This window comes from Equus caballus, chromosome 17 (assembly GCF_041296265.1).
Source record: "Equus caballus isolate H_3958 breed thoroughbred chromosome 17, TB-T2T, whole genome shotgun sequence".
Classification (NCBI taxonomy): domain Eukaryota; kingdom Metazoa; phylum Chordata; class Mammalia; order Perissodactyla; family Equidae; genus Equus; species Equus caballus.
In genome coordinates, this window is record NC_091700.1 from 17,648,047 (window position 1) to 17,668,284 (window position 20,238).

The following is a 20,238-nucleotide window of genomic DNA, read 5'->3' on the forward strand; positions in this document are numbered from 1 at the left end:
TTGACATCAGTCTTGCCAATGAATTTTTTGGATCTCACGTCAAGAGCAAAGGCAACTAAAGCAAAAGTAAGTGGGACTACATCAAACTAAAAAACTTCTGCACAGCCAAGGAGACAGTCTACAAAATGAAAAGGTCAGTGCAATGAAAGGGAGAAATCTGCAAATTATATATTTGATAGAGGGTTAAACAAAATATATAAAGAACTCATACAACTCAGTAACAAAAGAACAAATTATTCAACTGAAAAATGGGCAAAGGACCTGAATAGACATTTTTCCAGAGAAGATCTTCAGGTAGCCAACAGATAGATAAAAAGATGTTCAACATCACTAATCATCAGGGAAATGCAAACCAAAACCACAGTTTGTGACCTCACACCTCACACCCATTAGAATGGCTATTATCAAAAAGATAAGAGATAATAAGTGTTGGTGAGGATGTGGAGACAGTGTTGGTGAGAATGTAAATTGGAAAACAGTATAGAGGTTCCTCAAAAACTTGAAAATAGAACTACCATATGATCCAGTGATTTCACTTCTGGGTATTTATCCAAAGAAAACGAAAACATTATCTTGAAAGGATATATGCATCCCTATGTTCATTGCAGCAATATTTGCAATAGCCAAGATATGGAAACAATGTAAGTGTACTTCAATGGATGAATGGATTAAAATAATGTGTGTGTGTGTGGGGGGGGGGTTATGTGATGGAATATTATTCAGCCATAAAAAAGAATGAAACCTTATGATTTGCAAAAACATAGATGGATCTTTAGGGTGTTATTCCAAGTGAAAGAAGTCAGAAAGGGAAAGACAAATACCATATGATCTCACTTATATGTGGAATCCTTAAAAAAAAATAATAAACCCTCATAGATACCAAGAACACATTGGTGGTTGCCAGAGGCAGGGAGTGGGAGGTGAGCGAATTTGGTGAAGGGGGTCAAAAGGTACAAACTTCCAATTATATTTATTATAAAATGAATAAGTCATGGGGATGTAACGTACAGTATGATGACTACAGTTGATGATACTCTATTGTATATTTCAAAGTTGCTAAGAGAGTAGATGTTAAAAGTCACAAGAAAAAAAATGTGTATGTATGTTAATGGGTGTTAACTAGACTTATTGTAATGGTCATTTTACACTATATACAAATATCAAATCGTTATGTAGTACACTTGAAACTAATGTTATGTGTCAATTATGCCTCAATTAAAAAATAAAAATTAAAAAATAGAAAATTGGGCATTTAAAAAAACAACCACCTCTTCCAGGCTTTACAGACTGGCTCTTTGCTGTGGGCAGTCCTTCACTGAGTAGCTGAACATTCTCTGAGCCTTGGGATCAGCCTGAAGTGAAAGCTTAAGTATTCTCAGGTCTTTTCTGAGCATATATCTTGGGTGAGTCTAAGTGTAGCTTTTTTTTTCATGGAGATCACATTGGTTTATAACATTGTGTAAATTTCAGATGTACATCATTATATTTTGACTTCTGTATAGACTACATTATGTTCACCACCAAAAGGCTAGTTTCCATTTGTCACTGTACAAATGACCTCTTTTAATGCTGTTTCCCTCCCTCTGCCCTCCTTCACTTCTGGTAACCATCAATCTGTTGTCTTTATCTATGTGCTTACTTGCTTTTTGTAGTTTTTTAGTTACATGTTTTTAAAGGTATACTTTTTGGTGAGGAAGATTGGCCCTGAGCTAACATGTGATGCCAGTCTTCCTCTTTTTTGTTTTCTCTCCAAAGCCCCAGTACATAGTTATAAGTCATTCTAGTTCTTCTATGTGAGTTGCCACTGCAGCATGACTTGATGAGCAGTGTGTAGGTCTGCGTCCAGGATCCGAACCAGCAAACCCTGGGCCGCTGCAGTGGAGCATGTGAACCCAACCACTTGGCCATGGGGCTGGCCCCCTGTGTTTTATATTCCACATGTGAGTGAAATCATACAGTATTTGTCTTTCTTCTCCTTACTTATCTCACTTAGCTTAATACCCTCAAGGCCCATTCATATTGTCACAAATGGCAAGATTTTATCTTTTTTTATGGTGGAGTAGTATTCCATTGTGTATATATATCACATCTTCTTTATCCATTCATCCATCAGTGGGCACTTAGGTTGTTTCCGAGTCTTGGCTATTTATTATAAATAATGCTGCAGTGAACATAAGGATGCATGTATCTTTTCAAATTAGTGTTTTCACTTTATTTGGATAAATGGAATAGATGGATCATGTGGTATTTCTATTTTTAATATTTTGAGGAATATCCATGCTGTTTTCCATAGTGGCTGGACCAATTTACATTCCCACCAGCAGTATTTGAGCGTTCCCTTTTCTCCACAACCTCTCCAACACTTGTTATTTTTTGTTATTTTAATAATAGTCATTCTGACAGGTGTGAGGTGATATTTCATTGTAGTTTTGGTTTGCATTTTCCTAATAATTAGTGATGTTGGACATCTTTTCATGTGCCTGTTGGCTGTCTATATATCTTCTTTGGAAAAATGTTCAGGTCCTCTGCCCATTTTTTAATCGGGTTGTTTGGTTTTTGTTGTTGAGTTGTGTGAATTCTTTATATACTTTGGAGATTAACTCCTTATCAGATGATTTGCAGATATCTTCTCCTAGTCAGTAAGTTGTCTCTTCGTTTTGTTGATGGTTTCCTTTGCTGTGCTGAAGCTTTTTAGTTTGCTGTAGTCCCATTTGTTTATTTTTTCTTTTGTTTCCCTTGCCTGAGGAGACATGTCCAAAAAGATATTGTTAAGATTCCTGCCAAGGGGCTGGCCTGGTAGTACGGCAGTTAAGTTTGCACGTTCTGCTGTGGTGGCCTTGGTTTCGCCGGTTTGGATCCCGGGCATGGACCTACACACTGCTTGTCTAGCCATGCTGAGGCAGGCACCCCACATATAAAATAGAGGAAGATGGGCATGGCTGTTAGCTCAGGGCCAGTCTTTCTCAGCAAAAAGAGGAGGATTGGCAGTAGATGTTAGCTCAGGGCTAATCTTCCTCAAAAAAGAAAAACAGATCCCTGCCAAAGAGCATATGTTTTCTTCTAGGAGTTTTATGGTTTCAGGTCTTAAGTTCAAGTCTTGAATCTATTTTGACTCAGTTTTTGTGTCTACTCTAAGATAGTAGTCAACTTTCATTCTTTTCTATGTAGCTATTGAGATTTCCCAACATCATTTATTGAAGAGACTTTCCTTTCTGCATTATATTTTTTTGGCTCCTTTGTTGAAAATTAGGTGCCCATCAATATTTGGGTTGATTTCTGGGCTCTAAGTTCTGCCCCGTTGACCTGTGTGTCTGTTTTTCTCCCAGTACTCAATGCTCCATTGATTACTATATCTTTGTAGTATACTTTGAAGTCAAGGAGTGTGATACTTCCAGTTTTGTTCCTTTTTTTTTTTTTTTTTTGGTGTGAAGACTGGCCCTGAGCTAACACCTGTTGCCAATCTTCCTCTTTTTGCTTGAGGAAGAGTGGCCCTGAACTAACATCTGTGCCCATCTTCCTCCATGTTGTATGTAGATTGCCACCACAGTGTGACTTGATGAGTGGAGTAGGTCTGTGCCTGGGATCCCAACCCACAAACCCTGGCTGCTGAAGCAGAGCTCACCAAACTTAACCACTGCACCACCTGCCCGGCCTCCCAACTTTCTTCTTTTTTCTCAGGATTGCTTTGGTTGTTCAGTGTCTTTTGTCTAGTCAATATAAATTTTAGGATTCTTTGTTCTATTTCTGTGAACAATCTCGTTGGCTTTTTGATAGGAATTGCACTGAATCTGTGGATCACTTTAGGTAGTATGGACATTTTAACTACGTTAATTCTTCTATTCCATGAACATGAATTTTCTTTCCATTTCTTTGGGTCGTCTTTGATTTCTTTTGACAATGTTTTATAGTTTTCAATGTACAGGTCTTGTACTTATTTGGTTAAATTTATTCCTAGATATTTTAATCTTTTGATTGTGTTTGTAAATGACATTGTATTTTTTACTTCTCTTTCCACTAGTTTATTGTTAGTGTATAGAAACAAAACTGATTTTTGTATATTGGTTTTTTACCCTTCAACTTTACTGTATTCACTTATTCTTTGTAATAGTTTTTTGATGGATTCTTTAGGGTTTTCTTTGTATAAAATCGTGTCATCCTCAACTAGTGACAGTTTTACTTCTTCCTTTCCAATTTGGATACCTTGTATTTCTTTTTCTTGCCTAGGACTTCCAATGCTATGTTGAATGAAAGTGGTAAGAGGGGGCTTTCTTTTCTTTTTTCTGTTCTTAGAGGGATGGCTTTTGGTTTTTTCACCAAAAATAAGTGTGATGTTGGCTGTGGGTTTGTCATTTATGGTCTTTATTGAGATATTTCCTTCTACACCCATTTTATTGAGAGTTTTTGTTATAAATGGATGATGAATCTTGTTGAATGCTTTATCTACATCTATTGAGATGATCATATGATTTTTATTACTCACTTTGTTAGTGTGGTGTATCGCAATGATTGATTAGAGACTGGTTTTATTTCCCAGCGTATGGTCTATCTTTGAGATTGTTCATGTGCACTTGAGAAGAATGTGTATTCTGCTGCCTTTGGATGGAATGTTCTATATATATCTATTAAGTCCATCTGGTCTAATGTTTCATTTAAGGCTGATTTTTTTCCTTGTTCAATTTCTGTCTGGATGCTCTATCCATTGATGTAAGTGAGGTGTTAAAAGTCCTCTACTGTTATTGTCTTGCTGTCAGTTTCTTCATTTAGGCCTGTTAGTAGTTGATTTATATACTTTGGTGCTCCAATTTTAGGTGCATATATGTTAATGTTAATAAATGTTCTGTCTTCTGATGAATTGTCCCCTTTATCATTATAATTTCTATCTTTGTTTCCTGTTATCTTTTTTAGCTTGAAGTCTGTTTTGTCTGAGGTAAGTATGCCTACACCCCCTTTCTTTTGGTTGCCATTTGCTTGGAGTATCATTGAGCTTATCTTTGTCTTTAGAGCTGAGATGGGTCTCCTGGAGGCAGCATATTGTTGGGTCTCACTTTTTAATCCATTTAGCCACTCTGTCTTTGGATTGGTGAATTTAGTCTGTTTACATTTAAGGTAATTATTTATTTATGAGGACTTAATACTACCATTTTATCTCTTGTTTTCTGCTTATTCTGTATTTCCATTGTTTTTTCTTCTTTGTGTTTCTGTCTGCCCTTTCAGTTCAGTGATTTTCTGCAGTGTGTTTCTTGTTTTCCTCTTTTTTTATGTTTTGTGACTTTGCTCTGAATTTTTGTTTTGTGGTTATCATAAGGTTTATATAAAGGTTCTCATACATGAGATAGTCGTTTTTCTGCTGATAGAAACTTATCTCTATTAGCCTATCCAGGTTCTATCCATTTCATCTTCCCCTTCTATTTTTTTGTTGACCCAAATTATCCCTCTTTGTATTGTGAGTTCATTACCAAATTGAAGTGTATAGTTATTTTTAATGCTTCCTATTCCTTTAACCTTTATGTTATTATTAAGTGTTTACTAACCTGTTCTGATACAGAATTGCAATTTCCTGATTCTGTGTACTACCTTAAGGGATCAAAGTTTTGTATACCTTTGCGTTTCATTTCAGGTAGGAGAGCTCTTTTCAAGATTTCTTGTAAGGCAGGTCTAGTGGTAATGAACTCTCTCAGCTTTTTTTATTGTCTGGGAAAATATTTTTCCTGAATATCTGAAAGATAACTTTGCTGGATAGAGTATTCTTGGCTGACAATTCTTATCATTCATTATTTGGAATGTATCATTCCATTCTCTCCTAGCCTGTAGAGTTTCTGCTGAGAAATCTGCTCATAGCCTAATGGAGGTTCCCTTCTAGGTTATTGGGTTTTTTCCCCCTGGCTGCCTTTAATTTCCTTTGTCATTGACTGTTGACAGTTTTATCATCATATATCTTGGAGAAGGTCTTTTTGCAGTGAGATAATTGGGTTTTCTATTAGCTTTATGGATTTGTATATTTAGTTTCTTCTCTAGGTTTGAGACGTTTCCTACCTATTATTTATTTAAACAAGCTCACTGTTCCCTTCTCTCTCTATTCTCTTTCTGGGCTTCCAAGTTATCCTTATGTTGCCCTTTCTAAAGGAATCAGATAATACTTGTAGAATTTCTGCTTTTTTTTCTCCCCAAAGCCCCAGTTGTATATCCTAGTTGTGTGTCATTGTAGTTCTATGTGGGATGCTGCCACCGCATGGCTTGATGAGTGGTGTGTAGGTCCGTACCCAGGATCTGAACCAGTGAACCCTGGGCCACTGAAGCAGAGTGAAGGAACCCAACCACTCGGCCACAGGGCCAACTCCTCCGCATTTTCTAAAAATCTCTCTTCTCTTCTACCTCCATCATTTCTAGATTTCTATCTTCGAACTCGCTAATTCTCTCTTCCATATGCTCTGCTCTCATAGCTCATTTGTTGGGTTCTTGAGCTCCAGAATTTCTGTTTGGTTCTTTTTTAGATTTCTAATCTCTTTGGTAAAGTCGTTCTTCTAGTCATGCATTTTATTCCTAAGTTCATTGAACTGCCTTTCTGAGGTTTTGTTGTTGTTGTTGTTGTTGTAGCTCTTTGAGTTTCTTCATGACAGCTATTTTGAATCTTTATCAATTAGATCACAGTCTTTCATGACATTATGTTTGATTTCTGGAAAATTGTTCTTTTTTGTGTGTGTGATGCTGTGTTACCATGGCTTTTTGTGGTGCTTGCTGGGTTATTCCTTTGCCATAGCAAACACTTTTCTTAATTAGGGGTAGCTTTGTTTGTTTTGATTCAAAGTTTTTAACTGGTTAGAGATTAGAGAACTTTCTTTTGTTGTTTTATTAGGTGGTACTATAGTGCTAGTTTTTGGATTCTGTTACCTGAGCTGTCTCTGGCTGTATTGAGGGATCTGTACATTCTACTTTCCACTGCATCTGTCAGGGTATCAACAGTACTCTTGCATTGCTGCCAGAACTTATAGGGGTCACTGATTCCTTGCTCTTGCCAGTATTTCCCTGGTTTCTGGCCTCACCAGTTGGGGTACAGAGATGGCTGATACCTCCACTGCATCTGGTATCACCTGGTTCGGAAGTTCTGCTGCTGTGGGTGGAGCAGGGAAGGAAGGCGCTGTTACCCATTGCCTTGTGCAGGTGCCACTGCACTTGGCGCTCCTGTGTGCACCTGTGATGCTGCTGTCAGGCTCTAACTTGTGGCTGGGGGCCCACTTATTGGGCTCCGCCTCTGCTACTGCTCCACTCCCCGTGGCCACAGGTGCCACCACAACTGGCTGGCTGGAGTTGCTTGCGTGCCTCCACTGTTTTGAGTGTGATTTTTTTGATTCCCTTGTATACATGGCTGCTTTTAAATGTATTAATTTCCCAAAAAATCTAACTCCAGCTTCTCTTCCAAGCCTCAGATGGTCTGTTGTGTGTCTACCTCTGATCTCTTGTCCAAGCATCTATAGCTGTTAATCTTCCTGCAGCCTTCCCAAGCAGTGCCTGCTGCTTCTCACTCATCTGAGCTCCAAGTTAGGTGAAGTAGACTAGTTCCTCAGGCAGCCCCCCAGCAAAGTAGAAGATTGCAAATAAGGTTTGTTATGCTCCCTTTGGTTAGAGAGAAGTAATTGGGAACTGTTCTGCCTTCTTTAGACCAAGACTGCACCGTGCCAAGGGGTCTGTGCAAGGACAAGTGAAAACATCATGAAATTTCCTGTTGTTGTGAATGTGGCTTTCTCTTAATTGGGCATTTCCTTGGTTGCTGTACACTTTTGTCTATTTTCCAGAGTTCCTATAAGATTGTTTTAACCAATTTTTGGTTATTATTTGACATCTCCACTGGGAAACAAGGGCTTAGAAGTTCCTAGTCTGCCATTTTGCTGATATCACTCCAAGAGCATGAGTTTTTAGGAACCGTACTATAACTTATCAAAATGAGCATTTTCTACCCTAAAGAAATGACTTTCAGACGTTATATATACAGTTAGTAAAGTTTTTGGAATACCTCTTCACTTTCAGAGCCTGTGTTCACATTCTTATTATTCTTTGGTGTGGAAAACTCTCCTTTTTTGAGGCCAGATTTAACTTTGAGGAAATAATGAAAAGTTATTTGTTTGATGAATAAAATAATACGTTAGACACTACAGTTTTGGGTACAAGATATTTTAATTGCCATAATAAGGTAATTCCACCACAGGCACAGAAAACGTTTTGGATAATGAGGTGAAAATAATGAAGGAATAGCTATATGGGCTTTCTAAGTGATTAGTTTGAAGATTCTGGTTAATTGATACACAAGTTCTGGTTTGGTGAAGTCTTTTAAAATTCTGTTTTATATTCATGTAATATGTGTCTATTGATGGAAATTTTAAAATGTGCAGGTAGATCCTGCAGGGGAGGAAGGAGTACAAATATGTCTTTGTAATGGCTCAAGTGACTGCAGGAATGCTAGGGTCTCTTACTTTATGTGGAATCACCTAGGGTCTGTCTTACCTCTGTAAGTCAGTGGCAGCTGTATCTGTGACATGATAGCTGTATTCTTCTACAAAATTTACTTTTTCTCTATACATGCATAGCTTTCAGCTGTAATCCATTTCAGTTCAGTTGAATGCCTCATTTAACCACATTATGTTCACTAGTTCATAAACTAGTGAAATTACCCTTTCAATATGGTTCGTTACTATAAATTATTTGTTGCATAAATATTTATGAAATACTGCAAAATAACTTTGGTATCTTAATGAAGGAAAAAGAACCTCTGTGAAGAAGTAGTAAGAAGTACAGATGATTATTTATCAAATGTAATAATGGCTAAAAGCTACATTGAAGGAAAAAAAAATGATTTGGATGCAGCTATGAAAATAGCAAGAGAGTTAAAATCAGCACCTTCCCTAAGGATGTATTGTGACCTGAATCAGGTAATTTAAATAGTTTATAATGTGAATTATTTCTGTGGTAGCTTATTTTGCATACTCTGGAATATGATATTTTAGACATAAGAAGAATTTGTTTTTCAGATTATCCTAACTTGTATTGGGATCAGTTTAAAATTCTTAGGTATTTGGATTCTAAGACAAACATTAATAAATTTGTTTAGCTTTTATTATTTACTACTTAGGGAAATGGTGCAGTAAGGTCTTTATAACATGTGATCTGAGAGCAAATAGGATGACACTGAGTCAAAAATTATTGTTTCTCGGACACTTGAATAAAAAGTGAGCATCAAGAAGAGTAGCAAATTAAATGGGACTCTTTTCTTTTCATAAACAATTTAGGTATTAATATCAACTCTTGGTTTAAAAACTTTTCAAACTCACACACAAAGAGAACAGTTTAGTGGTTACCAGAGGGGAAGAGGGTGGGGATGGTCACAGGTGGTGAAGGGATGCATTTATGTGGTGACTGACACATAATGATGTACAACTGAAACTTCAAAACCCAACAAACTTCTCAAGATCCATTCAGGTTTTTCTCCCCCCACTCCCCACCCCAAATGTGAGGTCAGGACACAAGGTGTTTCAGCTCTGTCCTGTCATCTAATCATGTGCCTAGAAGGCAGGGTTGGGCAAAAGTAGAAACATGTTTCTTGTGAGATCTTTGGCAGGACAGGGTTAACTATCAATCCTCTTTGCTAGTTTCTACCTTGCTCCGTTAGATCCTTTGAATCCTCAGCGCCTCCTTTCCCATAGATAATCAGATGTTTGGACTGAACTGAGGTATAAAAATAGAAGCCATTGGTTCACCTGCCTCCAAAGTCTCTAAATTAGAAGAGTTTGCTACCATCTTACTCCCTCCAACTGTAATTCTAAGGAAATAATCATCGTTTCCTGTGTATTACACATGAGGCATTAGAAGATTTAAAAAAGTAGTAAGATTTGGTCTTTACCCTAGTTAGCTTCATTAGGAAGGTGGGGCAGAAACATTTGAGGATAGCAATGCAGGTGCAAAATGAATCTGACCAGAATTTTCTCTGATCATATAGCTATATCCTATTTATTAACTAGTGTCTTTTGTTGCTGTTACCTGTTGATACACATCTCCAAAAGATTTTAAATTCTCTTAGGGGAAAAAGTCATAAACACTTGTTTGCATCCTTTCCTTTGTGTGCCTAAAAATCAAATCTTGAACACATTAATTAAATACCTAAAGAGTATAGTTTTCCTTCTAAAATCTTACTCTGTTTCAACAATAGTTATGAGAAAAGAAAATTCACGTGGGCGCTGCTTCTCTCTTGATTCTAGATTATCCGGACTTTGAAGTTAACATTTGAGAGTGAATTGTCACAAGTTAGCACTCTAAAACTAAGGAACTCTCCCAGGTAAATGTTGTAATTCAGGAGAATATAACAATTAAGTATAAAAACATATTAGAGCCTAGACTTATTAAAATAGCAAGCAATTATAAAGTTGAAAATTTGGGTCACAAATGTTTCCCAAGTTAGCAACCAAATGAAAATTAGTGTAATTTATGATAAATTACAAAGTTATTTAAATGTTCATTCTTTTACAGTTTTTAATGTCTGCAGCTGATTTTTATCTAGAAGTAATAAACTTGTATCAGAACATTTACTTATGTGCTGAGTGTTTTATTTTAGGTTGAATATGAATTGCAGTGAGATCGTCTGCATGTTCAACAATATGGGAAAGATTGAATTTGAGAACTCAACTAAGTAAGTATTTATAAGAATGGGAACATGCCGTTAGTGTCTGACATGGCCTCAGAGACAGAAAAATTAATATTTAGTATGATTCATAAGCTGAAAAATAATGTAAAGGGCAAAATAGTTTCTATCAGTTAAATTCTGTGTAAAATAAGAACTAAAAGATCTAGAAGGTATCGATATTCAGTGCTACGTGTGTCAAAGGTATCTTTGAGATTCATTCACTCAGCCAGCATTGACCACTGATTTTTTGTGCTAGACACTAACACCCTAGATATTGAGATACACACAGAGAAGTTATGATAAGTAGAGGATGACACATGTAAACAGTAAAGTGCATAAATGCTATGATAGTAACAGATGCAGAATTTAGCAGAGATGTCAAGGAAGGAAATAGTCAGTTCTTCTGGGACTTGGAAAGAGAAGATATTTTCCCTCATCTGTGAAAAATGAGTAGCAATTGGAAAGGAGGACAAAAGGGAGGCATCTTAGCAGGAAGAAATATATGGTCAGTGAGGTAACATACTACATTCAGGGAACTGCAGATAAGAAACCAAACGTAGGTAGTAACACTGGAGAGGAATAGATAATGATAAATGCTAAACAGAGAAAATTGATAAAACTTAGTTGTAGTTTGAGTGTGAGGAATGATGAAAAGGCAAGTGTCATCAGTGATTTACGGTCTGGCTTTGGTGATGAAGTTGATGGATTGTGGTATTATTCACCAAGATTGGGAATACAGAAAGGACAGAAGTTGGGAGGGGGAAGATAGTGGACATGTTGAGTTACTGTTTACCAGATATCTGGGGAGAAATGTCCAGAGGGCAGTTGGCTGTATGTGCTGAAGCTTAAGAAGAGGTCTTAGACTTGATGCTGGTTTTAGGAGTAGTGAGAGTAGATGGTTTAGAAACGCCCCAAAAGAAATAAGTTCATTTACTTGTAGATGGTATGTCTCCGGGGGAAATTGTCTCCCAAGAAGCATCACAGTCATTACCTTAGGGAAAGTATCAGAGTCTGGCCTACAGTTTTATAAGCTCAGCAGCAGACATGAGCAGATCCACTCTAAGCCAGTTGAACTCATAAGCCAAATTCACAAAACTGATGCAGAATACCAGTTTATGAACTTAACGGCAAATATAATTGCCTCAGGGACTAAGAATGCTTATGTTGGCATTCTTTTCCAATATCCAGACAGACACGAGAAGCCAAATTATTGGAAGTTGCTTTGTTTATGGTCTTGTTTGGAATAAAGGGAATAAGATTAATCAAATAGCTCAACAGTGGTAGGCCTAGATAGCCTGCTGCGTTCCTTGTCACCACATTCCTTGTCTCCCTGTCAGAGGACTGGAATACCAGTCCTTTGGCTCAAGTCATCTTTCCCCAGATACGGAGCCCTGCCCCATATTTGCTTCTGTGACTTTACTTTTTGTGCTTCTGTGGATAATCATCCTCCTTTCTAATCAGTACATTCTTCTAGATAGTTTTGTAAATTGAATATTGTTAATATCAAATATTTTTAATACAAAAGACTATTGTGTCTCTTTAAGAGTCTGTATTGATCTTGTCTTTATTTTACATTTACCTAAGAGTAGTCTGAAATTTTTTCCTAGTTTTTAGGGTATGTTTCCCTGTTACCTGCCTCTGCTGATTACAATTGGTAATTAAACAATGTGTTTGCCCAGTGAGAGCAGGTTTTGCTGTAGGTCAAGGACAGTACTCTGGAAAAATAGTAAATATTAAGACAGGGAAAGGGTAATCTACGAAAAAACAAAACTGAGAAGGAGAGGCAGAGATTGAAAAACAGACAGAAGAGAGTGGTGTTCTAGAGGCCAAAGGAGAGGTTTATGAGACTAGGGTCGGTTGATGGTGTTAAATGTCTCAGGTCAGATAAGAGTTAGTATAAAAAGAAATATTTAGATTGCAACATTGTGGGCGTATATGTATCCTGAGAGGTGTTTGGACCTTTGTTAATGTGTATTAGTTTTAGTTGAGTTAAATGCATGCTCTCTCTTGGAAGAGACACATATGAGGTGTCATTACTGAATTCAGTTGGCTTTGTTGGTTCTTATTTCTAAAATGGCTTCTTAACTGATGATTTGTGAAGAAGCTAAATCCATCACGAGTTAACTAAAATACAAGTTTTTTGAGGCTTAATGTCATTTCTTTGATAGAATTTCTATACTTGTAGATTTGATAGCCTAAATCCGTGTGGATATGTGAAGAAGACATAAAAATGTGGAGTAAAGTGAATACATAATGAACTGTGGGTTAGTGACTATTGAGTGCTCATACCCAGAGGATTCGAACTAATGGTGATTTTTAGCCTAGCCAGAGGTTTCTAGTGATTTGTTCAGGATTGCATCCTTTGCTGCTTCCTGCACTTCTTTTTTAAGCAAGTGAATTAAAGGAAGCAATGATCTTAACATAATTTAAAATCAAACACCTAAGCCAAATCAAAATGACTTCTTTTGAAAACCTATATCATCTGTCCTTTTAAGGTCAGATCATTGTGACATGGCTGTATCAAGTTCTTTCTTCAGTTTCTCATTGATTATACCTCTTCTTGACTTTTTAAAACCCTTGGGCTTGCTTTGGGCTGGGAATAAGCAAAAGTTTCTTTTTGGGTAATGGAAACGTTCTAAAATTAGATTATGGTGATGGTTGCATAACTCTGTAAATTTAGTAAAAATTTTTGAATTTTATGTTGTGTAAATTATACATCAATAAAGCTGTTTAAAAAGTAGCCCTGAGGCACCTATACAACTTTAACCCTTTGTATGTATCACAGTATTAACTGTCATCTGGAAGGAAATGGCTTGAAAGTGGATACAAAACATTTATGAAATGATATAAGTAGCCATGTGCCTCTGTATTTTTAAGCAGGTGTGATCCCCAAGAAAATGAAATTGGACAGAATGGTCAAAAGAAATATAAAAAGGAACTTTTTTGTCGTGATTCATACCCATCACTAGAAAGGAAAAAGGTTGACATGTCTGTCCTAACTAATGAAGCCTCACCAGCTCCTTTGCAACGGAAAACCAACAGTGTGCATTTAGAAGCCAAAGACATCCAGCCACAGAAAGAGGTGGTTGCAACAATGTCCTCTAAAACCATTGCTGCTCTCCCTCAGATGGGATCTAGCCCTGATGTGATAATTGAAGAAATTATTGAAGAAAACCTGGAAAGTGAGTGAAAAACAAAAGCATGGGAACAATATATCATATCTATAGTTAGAAACAAAATCAGTACTTTTTTGTCCCTATACGTTACAGAAGCACATTGCTATTATCTTACACCTCATTATGAGTTAACACCTGTTGATTCCATGCTCCCACTTTTACATTTTCCAAAGTTAGGATAATTTTTATTTTTAATGCAATGATACAGCTAAACTCTGACATGTAAATTTAACATTTGGTTTAATGGGAATATTTGACTTTTTAGTGTTCTATGTATAAACCTTGTATAAAAGATGAAAATATAAATAAATGAGAGAGATTTGTAGAAGCAGTCTGATGACTTTGTCCTTAAATTTAAGAACAGCTTCTCTTAAAACTTTGTTCTGAGATATAATTTGTCATAAAATGAACTATTGTGAGTATAATAGCATCTGTTTTGTAACATTTAAACGTATTGTAACTGTTGGATTAGGCTTCCAGTGTTGATGTTCTCTCCATTAACGTGAGAGACACTACTGTGTGTGGTTATACGGGACCCTTTGCAAGATCCACTTTGGTCCCCCCCATCCCATCTGTTTCGTTGGTTGACTCTCCCGAATGACATTTCGAATACAAAAAAAGAACATGCCTTTTTCTCTCATTTCCACTGTATTATTATCACTGATATCTTACTGAGTTAAGAAACCTATCGTGACTTTACCTACTAATACAAGAGGTCTTGCCATTCCAATATTTTGCCTGTTCAAGTAGGGGTTTTTAAACAACAGTGTGCCATTGTCAACTTAATAAAATTAGTACAATTGCCTTTATTTCCTATTTTGATGAAGCTTGCGTCACAGATTATCTTGTGGAGACACCTAAATATCCAAAAAAGCCTCTTCAGAAAAAATCATCTGTTCCTTTTGGATCAAAAGCAGGTACTTTAACAACTCAAAACTTGATATAGTAGAGTTTGCTATATGTATGGCAGCTTGTGTAGTGTGAAGCAGTAAGTAAAATGAATTTTACTGATAAGTAGAACTTATTCCTTTTTAATGTTAAAAATTTTGGCTTATTGGTGAAAATATTTCTGAAATTTATAACACTTCTCTCAACTGTCTCCCCAGTTACACATACTTATCTTTTTACCCCATCCTCAATATGAGCATTATTCTTTGTGATCTATTTTGAATAGTTAAAATGATTCATTTGTTCAATTTTTATTTATCTATACTTGGAGATCTCCAATTCCACTCCTCTTAGTCTTTGTTTTCTTTTTTGTGGGGGTTTTTTTGCTGAGGAAGATTGGCCCTGAACTAACATCTGTGCCAGTCTTCCTGTATTTTGTATGTGGGTCACTGCCACAGTATGGCCACCGACAAGTGGTGTAGGTCCACACTCAGGAACCAAACCTGGGCCGCCCAAGTGGAGCGTGCTGAACTTAACCACTAGGCCATGGGGCTGGCCCGCCTCCTAGTCTTTGTGTTTTAAACATTTTTATTAGATAAAACACCTACATTGTTCAAAATTAAATATATATATATTAAAATACCCGCTGAAACTTTTCCCCTAAGCTGTTCCATCCATTCTCTCCCACCCTTCCAGAGTTTCCTTATGCATATACAAACAAATACACCTGTATTATTTTTCTAACTCTTATTTTGTTGTTTTTTTGCACAAAACAGCAAACCATACATGCTGTTCTGTTCTTTTAATTCCTTTCTTAACATTATATTCTGGGGATCTTTTCATATCAATAGAAACCCTTGGCTTATTTACTATTATATACAAAATATTTCTCACTGTCTTATACTCTACCCCACCCCTCCCTCCACCAAAACACACACATCTTCCCCTAAATGCTGCTTGATATGTTGGCTTTGCCCAGACATATTTTCACACCTTTCTAACCTGATAAGGGGATTTGGGTGTTGTTGTAATACAGTAGAGTTGTAGCATATACTCTGACTTTAGGACCTAACTACCACATGAATTGCAGTATTACTTATTTAACATATTTTGCAAGTAAAATAAGATATTTGCAGTTCAGGTTGCTAAAGAAATCATTGTTGAAAGTGGGATCTATTTGTTTTATCAGTCTAGTTATTGTTTGGGGTTTGGACTCTTGTGGGGCCTAAGTATTCTAGAGTTTGCATGCCATGAGACACTTACTTACTCTTTTAGAGGATATTGCATTCAGTTTCTGTGAATTCTTTTCTAACTTATGGTTTATGTGGTTGAAATATTCTTATCCAGGCTCTCCAGAGCTGGTTTTTGTAAGCCATGTAATACATCCTTGCCACTTCTACATTCGGAAGTATTCACAAATAAAAGATGCAACAGTACTGGAAAAGGAGGTGAATCAGTTTTGCAGTAAGAGTTTACAGCTTGATCCTTCTGACATTTTGGAGCTAGGTAATGAAAGATTACTCCAAGTTAAAATATGAAGTCTATTTAAATATTGTAATATTTGGCCAAACCATACAGACTTTTTATATTACATATTTGTAAACCAAGCATAAAAGTTTTGGAATTATTCAACATAAGTTAAATGTTATTTAGTTAACTTGGCTAAACATTAAAATTGGTCACTGAGTGAGATATACACAAAAGCTCCATTGTGGAGTAAGACGAGTTATTATTTAAATTACAAGACCTGTGACAGGTTATGTAGTTTGCCCCCTAGTCTCCAGGGGAAAGTGTTCCTCTAAGTTGATTCCTCATAGTGTGATACAGTCCTTGCTGTCCACGTGTGAATGTTGAGGATGTCATTGCACACTTAACTGAGATGCAGGAGGACGGTGGCATCCGTTTACTAGGGCCACATGGAGGGTAATCAGTAAACTTAATCAGTCCATTTTAATTCTAAGAGTATGTGTAATTTGCCATAATTTAGGCTTTCATTACAAATATTTTCTTTATAACACTGTTGACTAAATTTGATTATACTGTGTAATAAGATGAAGCTATGATTTGTTTGATTTATAGAGCATTTTTCTCATTCTGTTAATAGCAATCAATGCCGACATATAACTAATACCAAAAAGTATCATCTGTTTAGCCTTATGTAGTAGTTCTTTAAAAGTGTGATTAACTCTCAGCTCATCTGTATAGCTTTTCAGAATATCAGAAGACTAGGACATCGTGTACTTCTGAAAATGAATAATAATTTTAAAAGTTAAAAAATAATGTTTAAATTATGAGTATCTAGGAGGAGAGAAAGATAATATTAAGCTTAATTTTTGTGGCTGCAAATAATTCTTCAAAATTTAATACCTAGAAGAGCTCAGTTTAGATTCAGAAAATGTTCTGAGAAAACCAAAACGTCGTCCTTTGTTTTAAGTTGTCAAAGATAATTATTATTTCAAGGTAAATATACCTGATTTAAATACTCATTTTTATTTTGAGAAATTAGTGATAAGGGAAGAAATGTGATATGATACTTGAGCAGAGTATCCTCTTGTTCCCTTTTCCTACCTGTGTTCTTCATTATAAAGAACAACAAATGGCTTCAACAAGCTTTTCTCTTATCTATTGCAAAACAGAATGGTTTAAAAGCATCTAGTTTAAAACTAAGAATATTGGTTATGTGGTATATCAGCGTAAGAGAAGGGTTGATGACAGTCTGAAGGCCAAACAAATGTTTGATGGAACTTAAAATTAAAAGGCTGCCCTGATGTACCTCTCAGCTATCCTGTTTTTATTAGCGTATACAGAGGAGATTATACTGTATCCCTCTGTGTATAATCAGTGATCAAGTCTTGCCAAATCTATCTCGGATGCGTGGCTGGGTTGTTAAGAGGGTTGGCTCTTAAGACTACCTGGATTCTTCTGCTACCTCTTCTAAGTAGCCATATGGCCCAGGCTAGATTTTCATCCTCTTTGCCTAGCACCTATGTGATGGAGGCACCATCACCGTAGGGTTGTTATGGGGAGTAGGTGAATTCAAACATAAAAGTCTGAGAACATTGCCAAGTTTATAGTAGGCATTCAAATTCAGGCCTCTTTCTTCCTTAATCTTTTTTTCCTGGTTATTAATTTGTAATTCATCTGATCCTTCCATATCGTCTTCCTCTGCAGCTGGGTCCTTGGTTCATCTTCCCCTTCTCTGAACTCCACTGTGTATTAATTTCTTAATTTTGGCATTTCACATTCTGCCTTTCATTGTTCGTTTACTCTCACTCCCATTACCAAGAGAAGGTAATTGTTTCTTTTATGCCAAAGTATTTTACAAATTTCACTGTATGTATATCTGTACGTGTGTATGTGTACGTGCACCAGGATAGAAGGTCTTTATTGTTCTAAGTACAGTGTGTTATAGTCATTTATTTGCCTGTCTCTTTTCCTTTTTTGAGATTTTTGATGGCAGGACGGTCTCATTCATCTTTATTATAGTTCGTAAAACATAGATTCGCGATGAGTAACTTAAGTATTCTTTGTTTTCACCTCCCCATGTAGCTCGTAAGTTTCTGTATGACAGAAACTATCATAATATATTATCTTTATCCTTCTCGTAGCACTTGACGCAGTACTATATCATCAGTAAATAAATGAATTAAGACTTCTTAGCATGGAACTAATGTACGTGTTCATAAATTAGAGCTTATTAGGAATTTTTCTCCATAAATATTAATGATTTGTCTCCCTCATTTAGGTGCAAGAATATTTGTCAACAGTGTTGAAAATGGAATGTGGTGTCGAGGAACTATCACTGAATTAATTCCAATAGCAAGTGAAAATATTAGAAAACTTTGTAGTCCAATCAAATTCTCAGTCCGTGAAGTTGCACTAATACAAATATTCATGGTAGATTTTGGAAATTCTGAAGTTCTAATTGTTGCAGGGTATGATATTTTATAGTTATTTTCTGTTCCTGGTCTGCTTAGAAACATTTGTGATTTGGGGGGAATAGTAAAGAATAAAGAAAATTGGGAAGGAGTAGAGAGGAGTAATTTGTCATTCTTCGCTTCCAAGGCATACACTTTTTATTTTGCTTTATAATTTGTCTAATTGTTAAATTAGTAAAGTATTATCATTTATCACTGTTACTAGATGGGGAGCCTGAACAAGGAGCTTTTTGATGTATCCAAACTTAAGTGCCTTCTGTGTTACTTCAAAGCAGGGAATGATAGCTCAAAGTGCAAAAATCGTTCTTTTAAATAAAGTGTTACTGTTAGCTGCAGGGTGTTGAGTAAAAGATTTTTATAGTTTATTAAAGTGGCGTAGCATCTAACTCACTCAGGGTATTCACAATATTTCCCTCAGTCTTCTGGGAAAATAAAACTGCAAATATTTCTGTAGTAAGGACCAGTATTAACTATAGTATGGTCACTGTATTTAATGGTCATAGCTTATATAAGTAAATAGATTTTTATTTGGGGTGTCATTATGCCCTTTAATTTTAAACTGAATTGGTATATGAAAGACAATTCAGATAAAGGCAGTTGACATTTAATTTTATAGGTAGAAACAATGTACTTACAAAAGCTAGATTAAATCTATTTCATAAGATAGTATGAATTAGAATATAACTTTCTAGAAGATTTAACTTGAGAGTACTTTCAGAAATTCATACCTTTTATGGGGGAAAGCAAGTTTGGGTTTAAAGCAGCATTTTCAATAAACATTACTTGAATTCCTCCTAGAGTTGGTGATACCCATGTGAGAGCAGAACACATTGCTGAGCAGCATATAGTACTAAATGACTTATGTCTGGTTCTGAGGAAATCTGAACCGTATGTTGAAGAGCTGCTGAAAGACATCCAGCCATTAGCACAGCCATGCTCATTGAAAGACATTGTTCCACAGACTTCAGTAAGTGAGACTCTTCTTTGGGGGCTAAATATTCCAATTTTAGCTATGTGTTGCAGATCAGATTGCTGAGTATAGGTTCAAGGAACCAGTTCTCTTGGTAAGTGTATTTTGCATAATAAACTATTGGTGCCAATAAAAAAGGAAATGAACTTTACTTTCAACAATTGGAAACATTCATAATGGGAAATTAAGTTGAATAAGCATATATGCACATAATGATAGGTGAAATATCCAAGTAAACCACTAAATTTTGGAGTCAAATAGGGAGAGAAAAATAAACTTAAAATATGGTGTGGCCTGTGTTTCTATACATTTCTTCAGTATTTCCATGGTACTTTGTTCATTGTTTATTGCCCATATTGCATTCTACTTTGTATTATTTATGAATATCATTCCCCAGCAAGTTCAAGAACTCCTAGGAGACAAGAATTGTATGTAAGAATATATGTTAAGCAGTTATATTATCATAAAGTCTGTGAAAGCAAGAGTCAGTGTCTTTGCTTATCATTGTATTCCCAGCACTTAGCACATCACCTAGCACATAGTAGGCATTCAACAAATATTTGAAAGAATGAATAAGTGAATAAAAAAGTGAAAGGAAAC

At 36.1% G+C, this 20,238-nt stretch overlaps 1 protein-coding gene across 4 annotated transcripts in view; it reads left to right on the top strand.

Annotated features, from left to right (window-relative positions):
- The window catches only part of RNF17 (ring finger protein 17), a 152,638-nt gene that overhangs the window by 38,305 nt on the left and 94,095 nt on the right, over positions 1 to 20,238 (top strand). For 2 of the 4 annotated variants that reach the window (XM_023621342.2, XM_023621343.2), the window contains exons 7-14: positions 8,750 to 8,921; positions 10,245 to 10,321; positions 10,598 to 10,672; positions 13,544 to 13,848; positions 14,670 to 14,759; positions 16,078 to 16,236; positions 18,476 to 18,665; positions 19,467 to 19,635. In XM_023621342.2, the coding sequence (XP_023477110.2) occupies positions 8,750 to 8,921; positions 10,245 to 10,321; positions 10,598 to 10,672; positions 13,544 to 13,848; positions 14,670 to 14,759; positions 16,078 to 16,236; positions 18,476 to 18,665; positions 19,467 to 19,635 (1,237 nt within the window). The remainder of the gene's footprint in view (positions 1 to 8,749; positions 8,922 to 10,244; positions 10,322 to 10,597; positions 10,673 to 13,543; positions 13,849 to 14,669; positions 14,760 to 16,077; positions 16,237 to 18,475; positions 18,666 to 19,466; positions 19,636 to 20,238) is intronic. The other 2 variants (XM_023621344.2, XM_070239391.1) reach the window with 1 other exon arrangement.